Here is a 17115-nt window from a genome sequence, read left to right on the forward strand (position 1 = left end):
TGTGCATTACTTTTCTCATTTTCTTTTAACTACCTCAAAATTAGTGCCTTTAAAAGACTGCTTAAAATTGGAGTGTGAACAATAGAAGATCTTTAATGGCTTATTGTCGTCCTTGCAAGAATGCAAAAAATAAGTGTCAGAAAATTGTTTTCTATAGATTATCATTGCTGCCATTTTTCATTTCGTTCACAGTTTAAGTTTAGTGTGAGTTTTTGTTCCTATTTAATTTGTTAGTAGTATAAGCTACCGTCTCATATGACGTGGTATCATTCTGTTCTAAACGTACCACTGCGTCTTGTGTGCAAGTTCTCTGACCGATTTAATGATGAAAGGACGTATCCAAGTCTTGTGAAGATCTGTAGGGCATTGTCTTCTTTGTGCATGACTAGCTCATAGACAAGTCCTTGACCTTGTAGAGCTCGGCTGAAATTATACGTGATAACAATTATACTGCTTGGGTATCATAAACTTCAGTCCACCCATGTGGTACTACAGTTGAACCCGCATATATAGAACTTAAAAAAAAAAGCTTATGAGTTCGATATAATTTCTAATTTTATATAAAAGTAGCAGTAAGTTTAACAACGTAAAAACGTATTGAGATGGAAAAAAATTAATTTCTTTAATAGCCACTTACTCCGTGCTTATTACGGAGCGAAGTAGTCATGAATTTATTATGTTTCTTCATCTCCATTGCCTCGAAGAGAACACATTTTTCATTGTTATTGATGCGCTCCGAACAGCTGAGACTGGAGCCTTCTGTCAACGCACTATAGCGACGTACCATGCTGAGCGCATGGAGCACGTCGAAGCACGTGGGCACAGATTCTTTAGAGTCCTCATTATAATTTGCATCACTGGTGTCCTTATTACCCGTGACATCGGCTCTGATGTCTTCGCCCGCAAGCTCTCCCACGGTCTCATAGTCGTCCACGGAGGCAAAGTCACGTACTGCTGCCCCATCACAAATAGCTCCATCAAATTTGAGCAGCTCGTTCCGAAAATCATCAGGACGCGCAATTTATGGTGTTCAGAACATTATTCGATATAAAGGATAATTCGATCTGACCGAGTTCGATCTAATCTGGTTCAACTGTACAAATATTTTGTACGTTTGAGTACAAAATATTCATTTCGTTAAATAACTTGTATCTGGAACTGACTTTGTGGTATATTGGACACTGCTGTCTCATTTTTGAAGGCTCGTGTGGGTTCTGACAAAATGGGGCATTTTATTGCAGGGCGCAGCAAACGAGCCATAGCTGCCAACCACACAAAGGCTCAGAAGTTGGAGAAGCTTTTGCGAAGGATTCAGCACTGTAACACCAGACTGGAGGACACGCTGACTGTGCACAAGGAACTGTGTCAGAAGCTATTGGGAATTCCCTCTGGAGATGGACCAAAGGTTCTTTTTATTTTCTGTTTTTATTGCTAGTACATCTCTCTTTAATGTTTTAATGTGATAGCATTAAGGGTCTCGTGTCGCAGAAAAGCCGGTGTTGGGGTTGGCTGCGAGCGAAAAATTCATAAATCCCCAGAGAAGCAACCTAGGTGGCGGGGGGGGGGGGCTTAGGTCACATGACCTTGTGATGTCATGACAACCTACCCACCGGATCAGTCTCACAAGCCCCACTGGTGGTTGCACCTGCCATTGCAGAGTGCCAGGGGTGGTATGAGCAATGAATGTAAAGTAGAGAATGATTAATCCCGCATATATGGGCATAAACTCATTATTGCTATTACGTCATGCCCTTAAGGTCGAGCTTAAGTGTCCTGTCCAGTTTTTTGTGCAGCATTATTCTTAAGAATGTGGTGTAATCTTGGATGCCTAAAACCAACGCTTGGGCGAGTTGGTTGTCTTTGTGTTCTTCCTACATCCCCTTTTTTTTTTTTGTGCTGTCTACATTCAGGTGCCTGTTCTGCTGTCTGCACTTATATCTTTAAATAAATCAAGCATTCATATAGGCTGGGTAAACATGATATGAATTTTATAAGTGTTAACTGACATGGTTGTCTTGCTGATGTGCTTTACTAGACAGCACTAGCATGCACTTAAATGAATTCCCTTTTGTTTGTGTCGTACATAGTTGTCTTGTTATGAGGTATTGAGCAAATTATCACATCTAGCAGCACTACATTTTGTCATTTTACTTGTTTCTGTGGCGGCCTATCACAAAGTGTGCTGCAGGAGTGCACTATCGCACTGTGAAGTGGATTAACCCATCATCAAGCCTACAGGGTGTTTCACTTAAGACTTTACATAATTTTTAAAAATAGCCTTTTGTTAGAACTCTTTTTCGGCACAGCATTGTCAGCGGTGTACTGCCAAAATATTTGTTTATTTATTTTTACCTCAAAGGCCTGCAAGGGGGCATTACATGAGCTACATGCAGTTTCAAAAAACTTGCAGGCAAAGCAACCCCTCCAGTGCACGAAACTCGTCGAAACAGCCAAAATTTGTTGGGCCACAGCGCCGAGGGTTACTGCGTTTTTGAAATTAAAAAAACTGCTATGGATATTACTTATGGTGAGCTACATGCCTCTCTATGAATGGGGAGACTAACAGTAATAGGTAAACAATGAACTATTCAATATTAGCTAACCAGCCTACTAGCTGCCACGTCTTAGCTCTGTTCTGATGTTCTACACTATTGACAATGCTATGCCAAAGGCCAGTGCTGATGAAGCGCTTGTTTCAGCCGCTCGTTAGTTCTTTCTTATCTCTATCGCTATGTTTACATTTTTTTTTTGTACGCCTTGTGTATGGCTGGTGCAGCACAGTTTGCACAGCAGCGGGATCGCTTTTTTGTTCTGGACTTCGCCCCAGTCCGTGCTGAGGGCACTGAGGTCATGAAAGTGGTCGCACTGCCCAGCGTCTCTGTATATAACGTGCAGCGAGAGTTAGTCATGTTAACTATAAGAACGTGCACAAAAGTGCTGAGCCTTCCTCCGCCATACTAACAAATAGAAGTTGATGTAAAGTGATTTTTGAAATTTGATTTTTCGGACATTCTCACTTTCACTAGGGTGTCCGAAAAATCGGTTGTTGACTGTAGTTTCTTTTTTGCTTGCTATTCTTTTGTACTTTGGTTTCAATTACACATGCCCTTCATGTTTTCACATGGCCGCACTTATCTTATTTTTACCTATAATTTTCTCTTTCAGGATACCCCTGAACCTCAACAACCAAAGGATTTGACAGAGTCCCTCGTGCAGTCTATGCGCAAACTGCAATTTCGCCTGGAGGAAATGGTCATAAATAATGAAGTTTTACAGGAAATTCTCACAGAGCATCTTGGTTTGTATATTTTGGCTGTGTTCATGACTTACCTTGTGGCGACAGCAACTAGAATTCACCTCCTTTTCTCACGTGGACAACTTGGGTGGAAAGCATTGTGACCAGAGGTCATATTAAATGATTATCTATGCCTCTATGTTCACATGATCAGCGTCCAGAAGAGTGCCTTGCTGCTACAAAGGGCATTTGCTTGCACACTACAAAGTTTCCACTAGCTAGTACAATATGCCTTGTACCATGAGTCCGGAACAAAATACGAACAGTGAGGTGCACGGTTTTTTGCAACAATTGGTGTTACCAAGCCAGCATTTCTCGGCACAGGTGTTCACATCCAGCTCTAATGTTCCTTATTCATCGCCTCACGAATTAGCTTGGGGAGCGAATGTTTTGACTCTGAAGTTACCAAAGGGTCCAGTTTATGCTAAATCTTTGCTATATTGTGGTGTTCACATGATTAGTGTTTGTTACTATACCTAACTTTCAGGGGTGCTAATGCATTTCTGAGTGTGCAGGCAGCCTTTTGTCCCCTCCGTTCCATGCCAGCAGAAGCAGCCTGAGATAAACAGCACCTTAATGGAATAAGCAGCAGATGGCACAGAAGAAACACAAAATCAGGATGAACATTGTCTGCTTTTCGTTGCATTTTCTTCTTAGTTGTCTGGCACTCTTCATTTCAGAGCGCCCCAACCAACTTGCTTTACTTTCACTTAAATGTAAGCTTATTTTTAATGACTGGTATAGCTTTAAACCTTTGTAGAAGTCATCTTGCTCGTGAGGCTGGCAAGAAAGCTCTTTTCACCATATCACATATGAAAGATGTATGCCAGTGTGCTTGCTAACATTTAAGTTGGGATGGCAACAGCCAAATCGCATCAAACTAAATTGCTGATTCAACAAGCAACTGTGAAAGATTGTCAGATTTGGACACAAGCCCTGTGATCATGACTTCTCTGAGTTGTATTGATTGTGGCTAAAGCCATGCACTCTGCTATTTGAATTTTATTCTGGCCTGGTATTAACGCATATATGTTTTATTCTGGTGTAAAGAATGGTATTGAAACATGTCTCTCTAGATATGTTAAAGATGAAAATAGCAGAGAGTGTGTCATTCTTGTTGATGGGGCTTGGATAGCAGTTGTCATACTTCACAAAAAATGAGGGCATTTTACTGCTGCCAGGGAAACGGAATTGTTGCCGTGGAAACGGACTCTTCCTTGCTTCACATGATGTGCTTCTGCCAAAATCATGCGGAGTGTGTGCATGCATTCTGGCCTAGTAGCACAGAATTGCTTGTGAGTCTATGGCATGGTTTGCAGCATGACCTGCAGGCCACTTAAGCGGCATCTGTAATATGCAGTATGACATATGGCAGAAATATGACTCTGACTCCAGTATAGACTAACGCTATCACTTGCGGGCAGAATATAGCAGAAGGTGAAATTGCCAACTTTTAAAGGTGATTTTATCCCACTAAACTGATATTTTTGAAGTTCACAGGTTTCTACTGTTCGATTATTCGGACCACATTTCAAGTCCCACCGGGTCCGAAAAATCAGTTGGCAGCTCTATACTTTAATGTAACCGTGTGTTAATTGTGCATAATGCTTTCGTTTTGAGCCTTGAAACTGCTGTGTGTAGTTAAGGAAAGTATTATGTGCTACAAGAAAAATGGCAAACTTGTTCATATAATAAAGGTGCACTTTGTGATTTTGTTCTTGATGGCAAACATTTCCAATTGCAGCTTCTGGGAAAGCTGTTTCTACAGAGCCTTGCACCCCTGGAGCAACCGGAGCAGATTCTAAAGGGAGTGCTGCTGAACAACTCAGTCAATGCAAGAAGGAACTGGAGTGCAAGGAGAGGCGAGAGGATATTCTGAAGCGGGCCATTGTCCGTGAGCAGAATGCAAAGGTGCAGTTGGAGAAAGAGCTTGCAGACTGCCAGAAGGAGCTGCAGTCTCTTCATGAAGCGCACTGTGCTCTGGAGAAGCAGTACAAGGCAGCTGTGCAAAGGAACTCTGATCTTGCCCTAAGGGAGCCCCAGCGGCATTCGTCTTTTGAAAAGCCCTCCCGGCTGGAACGAGCCAGAGGTTCTAGTTTTGAGAGGCCAGACGGGGAAGAGATGAAGCTGAGGGATGAAAACCGCACCTTAGCAGCAGAGCTTCGACAGCAGGCCCAAGAAATTGCTAGGCTGGGTAAGGAAGAAGCACTGCATAGGGACGAAGTGTCGAACCTCTCTGAGGAAAAGACCGTGCTGTCGCAAAAGTTGGAAGCAGTGCAGCATGAGCACGAAGTGCTGCTTGAGTCTTCTAGCAACAAGATTTCTGAGCTGGTCACTAAATTGGGTGCACTGTCTACACAGAACAAAAACCAGCAGGAAGAAATCCGGAACTTGAGAGAGATGGGTGAGTGTATATCTCGGGAGAAAATGAAGCTGGAACATGACCTTGATGCGGCGTTTTCAGAGTTGGAAGGGCTGCGAGTGGAAAACCAAGATCTCAGAGAGACCCTGCTTGCTCTGCGAAAGCAAGAAAGTCTGTTGAGGGAAAACTTAGAAAAGGCTGTGGATGAACAGCAAGCTGCAAAGAAAATTTCTGATGAGTATAGCCAAAGTAACAAACTTTTGAGAATGGAAAAAGACCAGTTAGGTGCCAAAATTTCTGATTTATCATCGCGTTTGGATGCCCTTGAATGTGAAAAGCAATCACTCTACGAAGAGAAGCAGAGGCTGATCCTTGAAGTGAGTGCCGGAGAGGATGAAGTCGAGCGAGTCAACAGCAAACTTCACAGCTGTGAAGAGGAGTGCAATAACCTGAGGACACAGAAAAGTGAGGTTGAAGCAGAATTGCAGGCTTGCAATAACAAGCTTCAGGAGTTTGAACATTTAGCCGAACAGCTAAGGGAGGAACTCAGTGCAACAAAAGGGAAACTTGAGAGCATGGACACTCGCTGCAACCATCTTGAACAAGAACTTGGTGCTTCTAAGGAGGCACACAAGCAGCTGTTGTGGAAAAGGGATGAACTACAGAGAACACTGGAGGCTGTTGGCAGAGAAGCACAGCAAAGCAAGAGTTTTGCAAGGATGAGCCTTGACAAGAAACATGTCATGGCATTCATGGAAGTGCAAGATCAAAACAGAAGGTAGGTTTACTGCTGTGTGCCCTTGTGTTATAATAATCGATGCAGGAGCTGCACCTTTTTATTACCAAGGTAGATTTTTGAGGTGCCTTGCATGTACAGATTTACGTCACTTTGGGAAGCTATTTACGTCACTTTGGGAAGCTAGTACAGCACCTGTCACATCTGTTAAAAATGTGGGAACATGTGATGGAGGTTCTACTTGCTGGTAGCATTTACCGTTGCGTGCAAGCATTCATTTGGCCCTCGAGGCAGCGCAGCAGCACATGCCACAGAGAAGTACAGCTCAAAGTTCAAGCAGAGCTGGTTAGTCGCATAGAGGCGTAATTGACCATTTGCGGAAAAACGAGCGCCACCAGTCGTGCAAACAGGGAAGCTCCACCGGAACTTTTAGTTGGAAAGTTGTTCTCGAGCAAACACGAGCAAGCAGTTCTCGTGCGCGTGTTTTGTTGTTTTAGTGTTGTTTCTTTGCCGGAAACGTGCATTTGCTAACAAGAGAGGATGATAGAGGAGGAGAACACCCCATTTGCGTTTTTAGAAACAGGGTGGAGTTTTTTTTTTTTTCTCTCTCTTTTCACTTTTTGCCATTTTTATGCTAGCTTACACACGCCTTTAAAATTTTAAACCTTTTTAGCCTTGTTATTTCTTCGAGATACATGAACCTTGTTGGGTGGTTTTCAATACATGCTTTGATCTTCCATGCTCAAGCATTTCAGTTTTTAATAGTTTCTATCCTGTCCTCTGATCATGTCAACCCTGAATGTTTCACTGCCTTTTTCTTATTGGCTTTTTCAAGATATGCCCTTTATCTTTTTCTTTTTTTGACCTCTGTATTTCTTACTCCCACCACCTGTTTTCAGCTAGTTATGTAACCTCACTTGGCAGGATGCATTGCCTGTGTACATTACTGTTCTCCTACACATTACTTCTTTTTTTTCTTTTACGTGTGAAATCCTACTAGTTTGTGCTTTATATAATTACAGACTTTTCATAAGTTTCAGATCTTCATGCAGTGGTGAACTTGTGACAAACACGTCCCGCAGACTAGTCGTAAAAAAATGTGGTTGGTGCTGACACCTAGAGAATATTACACCAAACAGTCTATCTGCCTTACTCTACCTGTCTTACTAAATAAGTTCAATCAAGAATTGTTTGACCCTTTTCAGCATTCAAGTCGTGCTATTAAACGATTTCTTCTAAAGTTTTTATGATGCACACATTTTTACGAAGTATATTCTTCTTTTTTTTCCCTGTAGCATGTTTGTTTTCTTTTGTGCTGTAATGAATAGGGCTGCTTTTTGCCTACTGTTTCATATTTCCTTAATATATTCTACTTTCCGTTTGTCTGAAGAAATCATGTTTTGTTTACCATTGCTCTGCTGTACTGCCAAGTTGTAAAGGAAGACAGGACCTCTGTCAAGCTTGCGAACTTTTAGCCTTGTCATCTTCTCTATTTGAGAGAAAATGAAAGATTGATTGATTGAAGTTTCATGATTAAAGCGTAAAGTTGCGCCCTTGTCCTGTCTTATTTTGTCCTCTCCCCTGTCGTCGTCACAAAAGCGCACACCTGTTTCACAGGCATGAGCCAACTACCCTGTTAAAAAGTTATTTCTGTGAAACTCTTATAGAAGGCACTTCGTTTAGAGGGTCTCATGTACTGAGCTTGAATACTTACTATTTTTTGCTTGGGTTTCTTTTCAGCTTACAGAATGTAGTGATGGAGCTCAAACTAAAGCTGGAAAGAGCAATGTACGAGAACAAATGCTTGAGGCTTGAGCTACGAGTAAATGAACAGTTTCAGTCTGGAAACAGTTCCGGTAAGACTTCCTTTCTTCCTCTCAGCCCTACCTTTATGCTTTTTTGGTGATGCCTTCTTTTGCATGCCTTCTTTTGGGAGGGAGGGAGGGGGGGAGGTCAGCAAACTGTTGGCATCATAGTAAATTTATTTGCTGAAAACCGTGGTGATGGTTGTCTCCTATTGCAACTATAATTTTTCGCAGTTACATCAGATTGCTTACTGCGTGCACACTGTCGGAAACGTCAATGCAGAAATGCTTCAAAATGGTACAGGCCTCCACGGCTTCCTTCGCATTGCGACACGGTAGCTGTGGAGACTCCTTACGAGGGATTTTGTTGCATGTGAGGAGGCTCCATCACACCAACTGCGAGGAGTGTGCGACAAGCATGCAGTTTTGGAGCACAAAAAAAAAACAGAAGGACCACAGGGACGGAAACAAGGGATGCATGTTGATGCTGGAATGGCAAGATGTCTTCTAGTGTTCAAATGAAAGGACCAGGGACATGCCAGTGGCTTCTGAAACTGCTCAATTCTACTAATCTGGCTGGCTGATGTGTGGCTTGGTGGTGGTTGCCACAGTCTGGAGTGAAACTATGCTGTGCAGTGGCACAATTTTTTGGCAATGGGACTCTCCAAATGTCATCAGTCCGGCTGTTGCGCACACGTCGGTGGTGCACGTGTGATATTTGATGTGATATTTGATGTGAATATTGGATATTTGGCCTATGGTGGTGTTCATACTGTGGTGTTCATACTGTGATAAAACCGACAGCCGGGAGCCCATCTGAATTGATAGGTATGAGCCTAGCTGCATCCAAATTAACTATAGTCTGTTGCATAGACTTATGTGGGTGTTGGCAGGGGCTGCTGGCAGTCCGAATTATCCGGATTTCCAAATAACAGGGTATTGCTGTACACGACAGTCGCTTTCACATGGGATTTTGTAAAGTGGCCGTACACTGCCTAAAAGTTTTGACCAAAAAACACTGCACAAGTTTATCTATGTAATTAATAGAATTGTTCATTTTCCGCATGTACAGTGTGTGCATGCTTTTACCTTCAAACGATTTTTTACTACTCAGCTTTGCAATTGTAATCTAGCATAGCAAAATTGAAGCATGCTTGTGAGCCAAATGGTTCATGTGCAGGGAAGTAAAACCGAGCAGAAAGGTTGAGAACGGAGTACTTGAAACACACATAGAAAAGACACTGTATTGTTAGTATATCATATCTTTGTCTTTCTTGTCTTTTGTCCCCATTCTTTTTGATAGTTTTACTCTCTTGAAGCATGTTACATGTTTCAAGCTTTTGCCGGATACAGGCATTGGTATTTTTATGTCCGTGCTTATCAGTGAATTGGTGCTACAGTTGGGTCATGTTATCTTGTAAATGTGCTTAATTCTTGAAAATTCATGCATTGTTTTGTCCCAGTTTGTGCTCAAGAAACTGCACAAGAAGTGCAGTTACTTTTCTTGATAAGATATAATGTTGAGTACAGTCGGTTGTTGCTGCTGTGCACAAAAAGGTTTTAGTTATAAATGGACAAAATTGGTCTGTATGACTTGTTATTAAAATTACTTAATACTACGGTTCCTTCTTGGTGTGCAAGCTGTCGTATGGTAGACTACAACTCCCCAATTTTATTAGAAAGCAGCTTAATGTTCTGGTGGAAGCTGCTTAGTATTCAAGTTAATCCAGATAAAATAATGCAGTCTTTATATAAGAACCTGTGCTGATTGGTCTTGTGTGAGAAATGCATGAGAACAAGCCATTTGTTTCATTTGACTCTAACTTGTCATTGTGAGGATATTGCTGTTATTCAGTGCGTTAAGCCTTGAGAAACTGGCAGCTGTTGTAACACAAGATATTGTCTTCTGCCAGGCGCTGTGGTGGGTACACCGGATTCTTCACTTCGCTTCGTCACTGCCATTAGCAGTGCCTCGCCTCCCCGGCTGAGCCCCCACCAGGTTCCTGTGGACTCCTCTCTGCGGGCTCCTCCGGTCATTGGTCAGCATTCCTGCTCCCACTCGAGGTCATACCACACCTCTCCTGACTTGGGTATTGACTCAGACCCGACTCCTGAGCATGACGTCTACCCCACACCTGCTGAACCAGCAGCAAACTATGTGGAGCACTGGCAGCATCGCATGGGGCCTGACTGGAGTATCACGTCTGTGCATTCTGCCCCGGATGCAATTGGAGGCAGCTGTGTGCTCTGCCAGCAGGGCAAGGACAATCCCGCATCATGGAAGCTCAAGGCCAATGCAACCTATGGTGGGGAGCAACTGGACCAACCTGGCACACAGTCTCGTAGGCATTGCTCCAGTTCTGTTCTACTTGCCTTGCATACGGTCCTTGTCAAACCCATGTTCACATGGGAAAATAAGACCTGTGCCATATAAGTAATGAGCTGTTTCACTTGTGTGATGAGCTTATTTTACATTAATTTCACTACAGGCAGTGCACATGAAAGGTACAACACAGCCTTGTCAATTTGAGGTCTGTTGGGTCATGAGAAATTTTGAAGTTATGTGGGTTCCTCCCACTACCCCTCTGCCCTCTTTTGCTTTTGAAATTGAAACTTAACATCCTTTCTTCCAAGTGCTTTAGAATTCCTGTGGCTGAGCCCTCTGCAGTGTTAGTTCAATCATTGAAAGGAGTTGAAAGCAAAGGGTGCTGCATGTCGCTTAACAACAGTTCACAATTCCAACTAAAAGGCAGCATGGTTTTGTTTAGAATTTCAGACAGGTATTGGAGGAGGGATGGTTTGGATATGTGGCAGCTCCATAATGTTTGAAGGCTACCAGGGTAGCCACTGCAGTGCTTGCACCAAGTGTAGCCTGTCCTGTATGTATTGGATGTAGTGGTCAGTATGTAGGGAGTGAGTTTTGGCATCCAGCTAGTACATATTCTCCTGGTGTGAAAAAAATGGTTTCTTTGTGTAGCATAGCTTCTGGGATCCGCACCCAGAATTCGGTGTCAACACATGCATTTTACTTGCGAGGTCAACCGGTGATGGCGACACCTGTACTGCTATTTGCACTCGGTGTCCCATTGAGGGGTGGGAGTCTCAGACTTTTATAAGTACCCATAAGTGCGCATGCAGCACCTCTGTTAGGGCGATGGCTGTAAGTCTAAGCATCTGCCAGTATATGTTTTACGACATAATATGACATAGTTCACAGTTCACAGCTCTTATGGTCACGGAAAGATAAACTGGAGTGCCCGGTGTCTTGTGCACAATCTCAATGACATAAGAGAAGAAACTGCCTGAACTTCAGCCATACAATTTTCTGTTCAGCAGACACTTGAAATCCCCATTATTCTAAAACAACTGCGTCAGATCGCAGGGTGTCAGCGACCTGGGGAACCTGCAATTGTCAGGGGTACCTTAAAGAAATTGGCCAAGTCAAGGAAAATGACAACTCAGATTAACACAGTGATCAGCCATATAGCTGCAGTGGCGTTTGTCCACAAAAGGCAAACAATCGATGGACTTACCGCAGTCAGCCATAACAACAACAGCAGAAGAGGTGGCTTTAGCTGTCGAGGCTACACATCCCGCTTTGCAATACATGCTCACAGACTCAAATAGCACACCAAAACTTCATTATGGGTAGGATTTCCTGCTTGCATCCTTTATTCTCCAGACCAGACAAGCCTACACTGACGTCAAACAGTTGGCGTGGACACCTGGCCACCAGGGTAGGGAGTGGAACGAGTTGGCACACAACTTAGCCTGAGCTTCTCTCCCCCAGGACCCCAATAGATGTAGCTCGGAATTGGGCCAGTTTGATTTATTTATTCAAGTTACTCACAGGCTCCTTTACATTGGAGCATTGTGTGAGTGGGGCAGTACATAGAAGTTAGAGAACAGCGCAAAAAAAAACAAACAACACAAAAGAACAAAAAAAACGACAGAAGAAAAACGTTATACAATAGTTAGCAGGAGGCACTCAGTAGAATACAAATAAAGTAATACAACACACAATAATTACAAGTTTCAAAATTTGGCAACATGGAAATGGAACACGATTTGACAGTGAGGCTAAAAAGTGCACAAGTTAGTTCACAATAAGCAGCAATAAAACATTTTTCGCAAGAATACAGAGAACTGAGACACTAGGCGAGGATTGCGGTTATTTTATCACGAAATGTAGCAGGATTTCTGGTATTAGTAGCATCGTCAGGAAGGTTGTTCCAATAGTTTATGGCACGTGGGAGAGCAGACATGTTGAATGCTTTTGTATGACCAAAAATACGCGTAAAGCTGCTATGATTATGGAGGCGATGAGATGTGCGACATGGCCGTGATAAAGGTAATGTGTGACTGTGAAGACTGAAAATCATTTTATGAAATTAGCAAAGAAGAGCTACGGTACGACGTGATTCTAAAGACTCAAGTGATAGCGATAACTTGATGTTAGTGACGCTGGAATGGCGGTTATAATCGCGAGTGATGAAGCGTGCAGCATGATTCTGTATAGATTCGAGATTACGTGTTAGATACGCTTGGTGAGGTGACCAGATGGGTGATGCAAATTGTAGTTGTGGGCGGACAAACGTCTGGTAGGCTAGTTTTTGAGTGTCAGATGGTGCACCATGAAGATTACGCTTTAAGTATCCAAGGGTTCGTGAAGCCTTAGCTGTAATTTTATTAATGTGTGTCGACCAGGAAAGGTTTTGATTTAGGTGAATGCCGAGATATTTATATGAGGACGCTGTTGTCACATGATTACTGCTGAGCGAGTAGGTGAAAGAAGAGTTTGAAAGTTTACGGCTGAAAGTCATTAATTTACACTTATCAGTGTTGACCGGCATTAGCCACATTGAACACCAGTTTGTTATATGGTCTAGATCTTTCTGTAAAACTCAAAACATATGACATACTACAACATCTCAGATTAGAGCAGCAGATATATCCACCACCCGTCAAAAACCTCAGCAAAAATCAGATTTACCTTCATAGACTAAGAAATTCAACAGCCCTTATGTGCACGCAAGAAACCCAGATTCCATAGAACCCAAATGCGAAATTTGTAGGGAGAAGGCAGACCTGTACCTTATGGTGCGGGCCTGCCAAAAAAACCTATTCATTGATTTATACATACTCATGTAAGGGCCGCACCCCCAACTTGACAGCCAGTAATTCAGAAAAAAAAAAAAAGCCAGCCAAAAGAATTGCTTCATATGTGCATCAGTTTGCCCGCATGGTACGTTACGCTGGGAGCTGATAACTGCCTGCATGCGACCATGCAGGGTCACCCCATGTGCTGGACTCTGTCTGGAACTGCAAACCTTAGCGCTGCTAACTTGTTTTGTGTACTCGGCGTTCGCTTCAGAAAGAACAAAACATTAGGGGTGCATCCACACTAGCGGCACTTTTCTTTGCGGTGACGCCGCTCGCCAGGCTCGGGCGCCGTAGTAGCTCGCTGTTCACCCGGAGTTGCTAGGCTTAGCATGCTTGTTGTGTTTGGAAAGGTTTGGGGCATCATTCCTCAGACAGGGCTGTGTCAGTGTCTAGAAATTTTGACTGATACAGCCAGGCAAAACATAGAAAGGTCAGGGAACTTGAAAAGAGTAGTAGCTTGCTAGATACCCTGTATTCTGAAGAAACAGATATAGTAGGGTCATTTTGTCTTCACTGGAGTCATATCCCAGCAAACCAAAAACCTCTCAGAGACGTCTAGCTAGATGTCTCTAAAAGGTTTTTGGTTTGCTAGGATTTGTAAAAAAGCATTATTTCCTATCAACATTTAAAGGTCTGAACTGCCCTTCAAGCATTATGCATTCAGGCCATACTATGTAGTTCAGCCATTATCTGTTTTTCATTCTTCTTCATACATTCTGCCTGATCACAAACATACTTGGAGAGAATTTAAGACCTAATAAATGGGCTACAGAGCTATTACAGTAGACAGAAATTTCTCACACAACAAAATACCTTTGAGGCGACAAGCATTGAATTGGTAGAGGTCATCTCGCAAGCTTCTTTTTGTCATCTCATTGGTCAGTGAAAAGGATTCTACATACTGAGCCTTCTCCTGGATAGAGTTGGCTGTAGGTTATACACTACTTTTGTTGCATTAGAACAGCGCTAACTCCGTTTTTTTTTCTTCCTCCTCAGATTTTTTTAAAACTTTCACGGTATATTCTCTGCAGTTTTCTGGTCCTTTTTGCCAGGTTTCGTACCAGGGCGATGTTTTGTTGCAGCTCAAGTGAATTTTAAAATATCCCATTTTGCGGCCTAAATTGAGGCAATTTTTTATGAGTAACCTTGCATGTGTGTGGCGTCACTGGGTGCATGGGCGTCGATGATCACTTTGACGATTTTTTGTACCGGAGAGAGGGGATTCTAAGCAGTGTGATGTGGTTATCAACACAAAATGTTCAAAAAACATCCGGAGTTTGCTGCAGACAACAGAGCTATATTATTGTTCCCCATGTAGTACAGAAATATTTAGGTAGTGCTAATTGCAAAAAATTTGAGGTTTTCATGCTGTTGTATGAAACAATTGCTCAAAATATAATTATGTGGGTATGAGCAGTTATGAAATGATGGGCAGTTAAGGCCAAGAACATCAAGGCATGCAGTATATTTTCATGTTTCAGCTGAGAATGGTAGTTTTCATGGAGTCATTTATGTTTTCTTTTTGCATTTCATTATAATTGGCCTCTATGTCGTGTTGAAGTTTTAGGGAGAGTTATGGCAAAGTATCATAACACTGCACTGCTACGTGACCCCCTTCCCCATTCTCTGGTGGGATAGTTCTCTTTCCACACAGCACAACGGAGGTGTGCACTTCTTAAATGATACAGTTATTATTCCTTTTTTCATTCCAGAACCTCTTCTGTTTCTCTGCCCTGCTATCTACACTATGCTGATTTTAACATTGTCATACAGAGTTTGTCCATTTTATACATTTACACGATAAGAGCATGTTTATTTCAGCAGTATTTTTCTGCATTGCTGTCATAATAGGTTGGTAAGTGGCTTAAAGTAGATTTTGATTATCATAGTTCATGTTGAAGCTGTTTCTCTAACTTGCCCAAATGGTTTATCTGTATGATGGTCAATAAAATTCTAATGAGGGAGTAATTACTCATTCACATCCACCCGAGCGCAGCCAAATGGCTACAAAGGAAAGCTATACAGCTTTCTCAGAAACTTCGCAGTTAAAGAAAAAAAAAAGAAAAAATAAAATTATGTAATAATGGCTGCATTTTGACAGCTTAGCATGCTCACTACTGTGAAAAGTAGTAGTGTGTTGAAGTGCTTGATCTTTTAAGCACCTTTACTCCGTGAGGTTCTCAATCTGCTAATTAGATGAAAAAAATCGACATGAGGTGAAACTGTGACCACCCTGTTTCTTTCTGCCCAGCCTCGAAGAGTGGGTTTCCTGTGATTTCCTGCAGCATCTCATCGCCTGGCGTTCATCTTTGCGCCATTGTCCAGCTCTGGGATCACGAACTGCTCAAAAAGCGTGTTGACGAGAGCATCTGCTTGATTCGTCGAGTTGAAGCATCTGTTCAACAGGCACTTGATGCCCTTGCTGATTTTGCGTCTGACTGCACTGAGGTTTGTAGCTTTTCTAAAAAGATACGTGATTATGACATAACACTTGAAGATTTCTTTAGTAGCGTACTACAGAATCTGGTAACATTGATGTGGGAGGCAGCATTGCTGCATCAGGAGTTATTTCTAAAGTGCTTGTTGCTTGCATACTTTTGTTTTTCCTTGGGTGAGTCGATATTTATTTCAATCCCACATTTTCTCAAAAGGCATTATTGTAGGGGATATTTTGCAAGTGAGAACTATAAAATGGCAGTTGAGAAGAGGGAATGCTTGATTCCTTACCACATAGCATATTATTTATGATACTTGCATATTTCTTACCTTAACCCCTTAATCGTTTTGGACGAGCTGCGCTCGTCCTTGCCAAGCCGTCCCCAAACTGTTTTGGACGACTGTAGCTCGTCCTCGCTGAATAGGTTCTTCCCTTCAGCGTTTCGGACGATCAGCGCTCGTGTGTGGCTTAGATGGCATTTTGCTCGACAGATGGCAGCACTTACCTGTTTATTTCGTTTTCTTCTACCGCATAAACGTTTTTTTCGTATGGCAACCTGGGTTTTAAAAATGGCATCCGGCGGAGGCGACGCGTGTATTCCTGGCCCGTCTTCGCGGAAAAGACGCTTTTCTTCGTCGTCATCTTCTTCAGATGATGGTGACTCAGACACCGAAGTGTACATTGTTTGAGGGAGCGAGGACGACAGTGATGGCGTTATGCTGAGCAGTTTTTTCGATAAAGAAGGGGACAGCTCAGAAGCGAACTTTGCGAGCGCGCGTCAGTAGATGAAGATCGACGTCAGTAGCATCCCAACGCAACCCCCTCGGTTTCCTTTTCTGGCAGTTCCTGGTAAGACGTTCACTATAAGCTAGCCTGATGATGGTCATTCTTTAATTTTTATCGCTCATTACCAGCCGGAAGTTGGTTTTCTGTATTGTGAGGAATAATAAATTCCAGTATGTTAATTTGACTTTGTGTTTGCTGCAAATATTTTTTAAGGATCGAATGCATGATCTTTATTGCAATAACAATCGAAATCAGGAATAAAAAAATAAGCAGTTTTGTTAAAGAAATTCGTTGATGTAAGAAAACGGTGAACGTGTTTAGTAGCCGCGAGGGACAAGAAAGGTAGTATTACTTATTTAGCACCAGAGTGGGCACTGTCTAGCAGCAACCATGCCCGCAGAACATCATCCTTTGGGAGGATTTATCCAGTTGGTTTCTTTTCAATCAGTGAAGATAAGATTCTTTTAATTCTGACTTGAGTTAGCGTTGTCAAACAATTGTTCAATAAAAAAATAGCTCTTTATCCCTCTT

The 17115-nt window shown here is 42.4% G+C and overlaps 1 protein-coding gene across 8 annotated transcripts in view; it reads left to right on the plus strand.

Annotated features, from left to right (window-relative positions):
* Positions 1-17115, plus strand: part of LOC149353066 (uncharacterized) — an 83534-nt gene that overhangs the window by 53691 nt on the left and 12728 nt on the right. For all 8 annotated transcript variants that reach the window (XM_089582264.1, XM_089582271.1, XM_089582266.1 and 5 more), the window contains 6 exons: positions 1242-1405; positions 3166-3298; positions 5040-6435; positions 8134-8249; positions 10112-10540; positions 15613-15809. In XM_089582264.1, coding sequence (XP_089438390.1) covers positions 1242-1405; positions 3166-3298; positions 5040-6435; positions 8134-8249; positions 10112-10540; positions 15613-15809 — 2435 coding nt within the window. The remainder of the gene's footprint in view (positions 1-1241; positions 1406-3165; positions 3299-5039; positions 6436-8133; positions 8250-10111; positions 10541-15612; positions 15810-17115) is intronic.

Source organism: Amblyomma mixtum, chromosome 3 (assembly GCF_055824585.1).
Source record: "Amblyomma mixtum isolate Tamu chromosome 3, ASM5582458v1, whole genome shotgun sequence".
In the NCBI taxonomy this organism is placed as follows: domain Eukaryota; kingdom Metazoa; phylum Arthropoda; class Arachnida; order Ixodida; family Ixodidae; genus Amblyomma; species Amblyomma mixtum.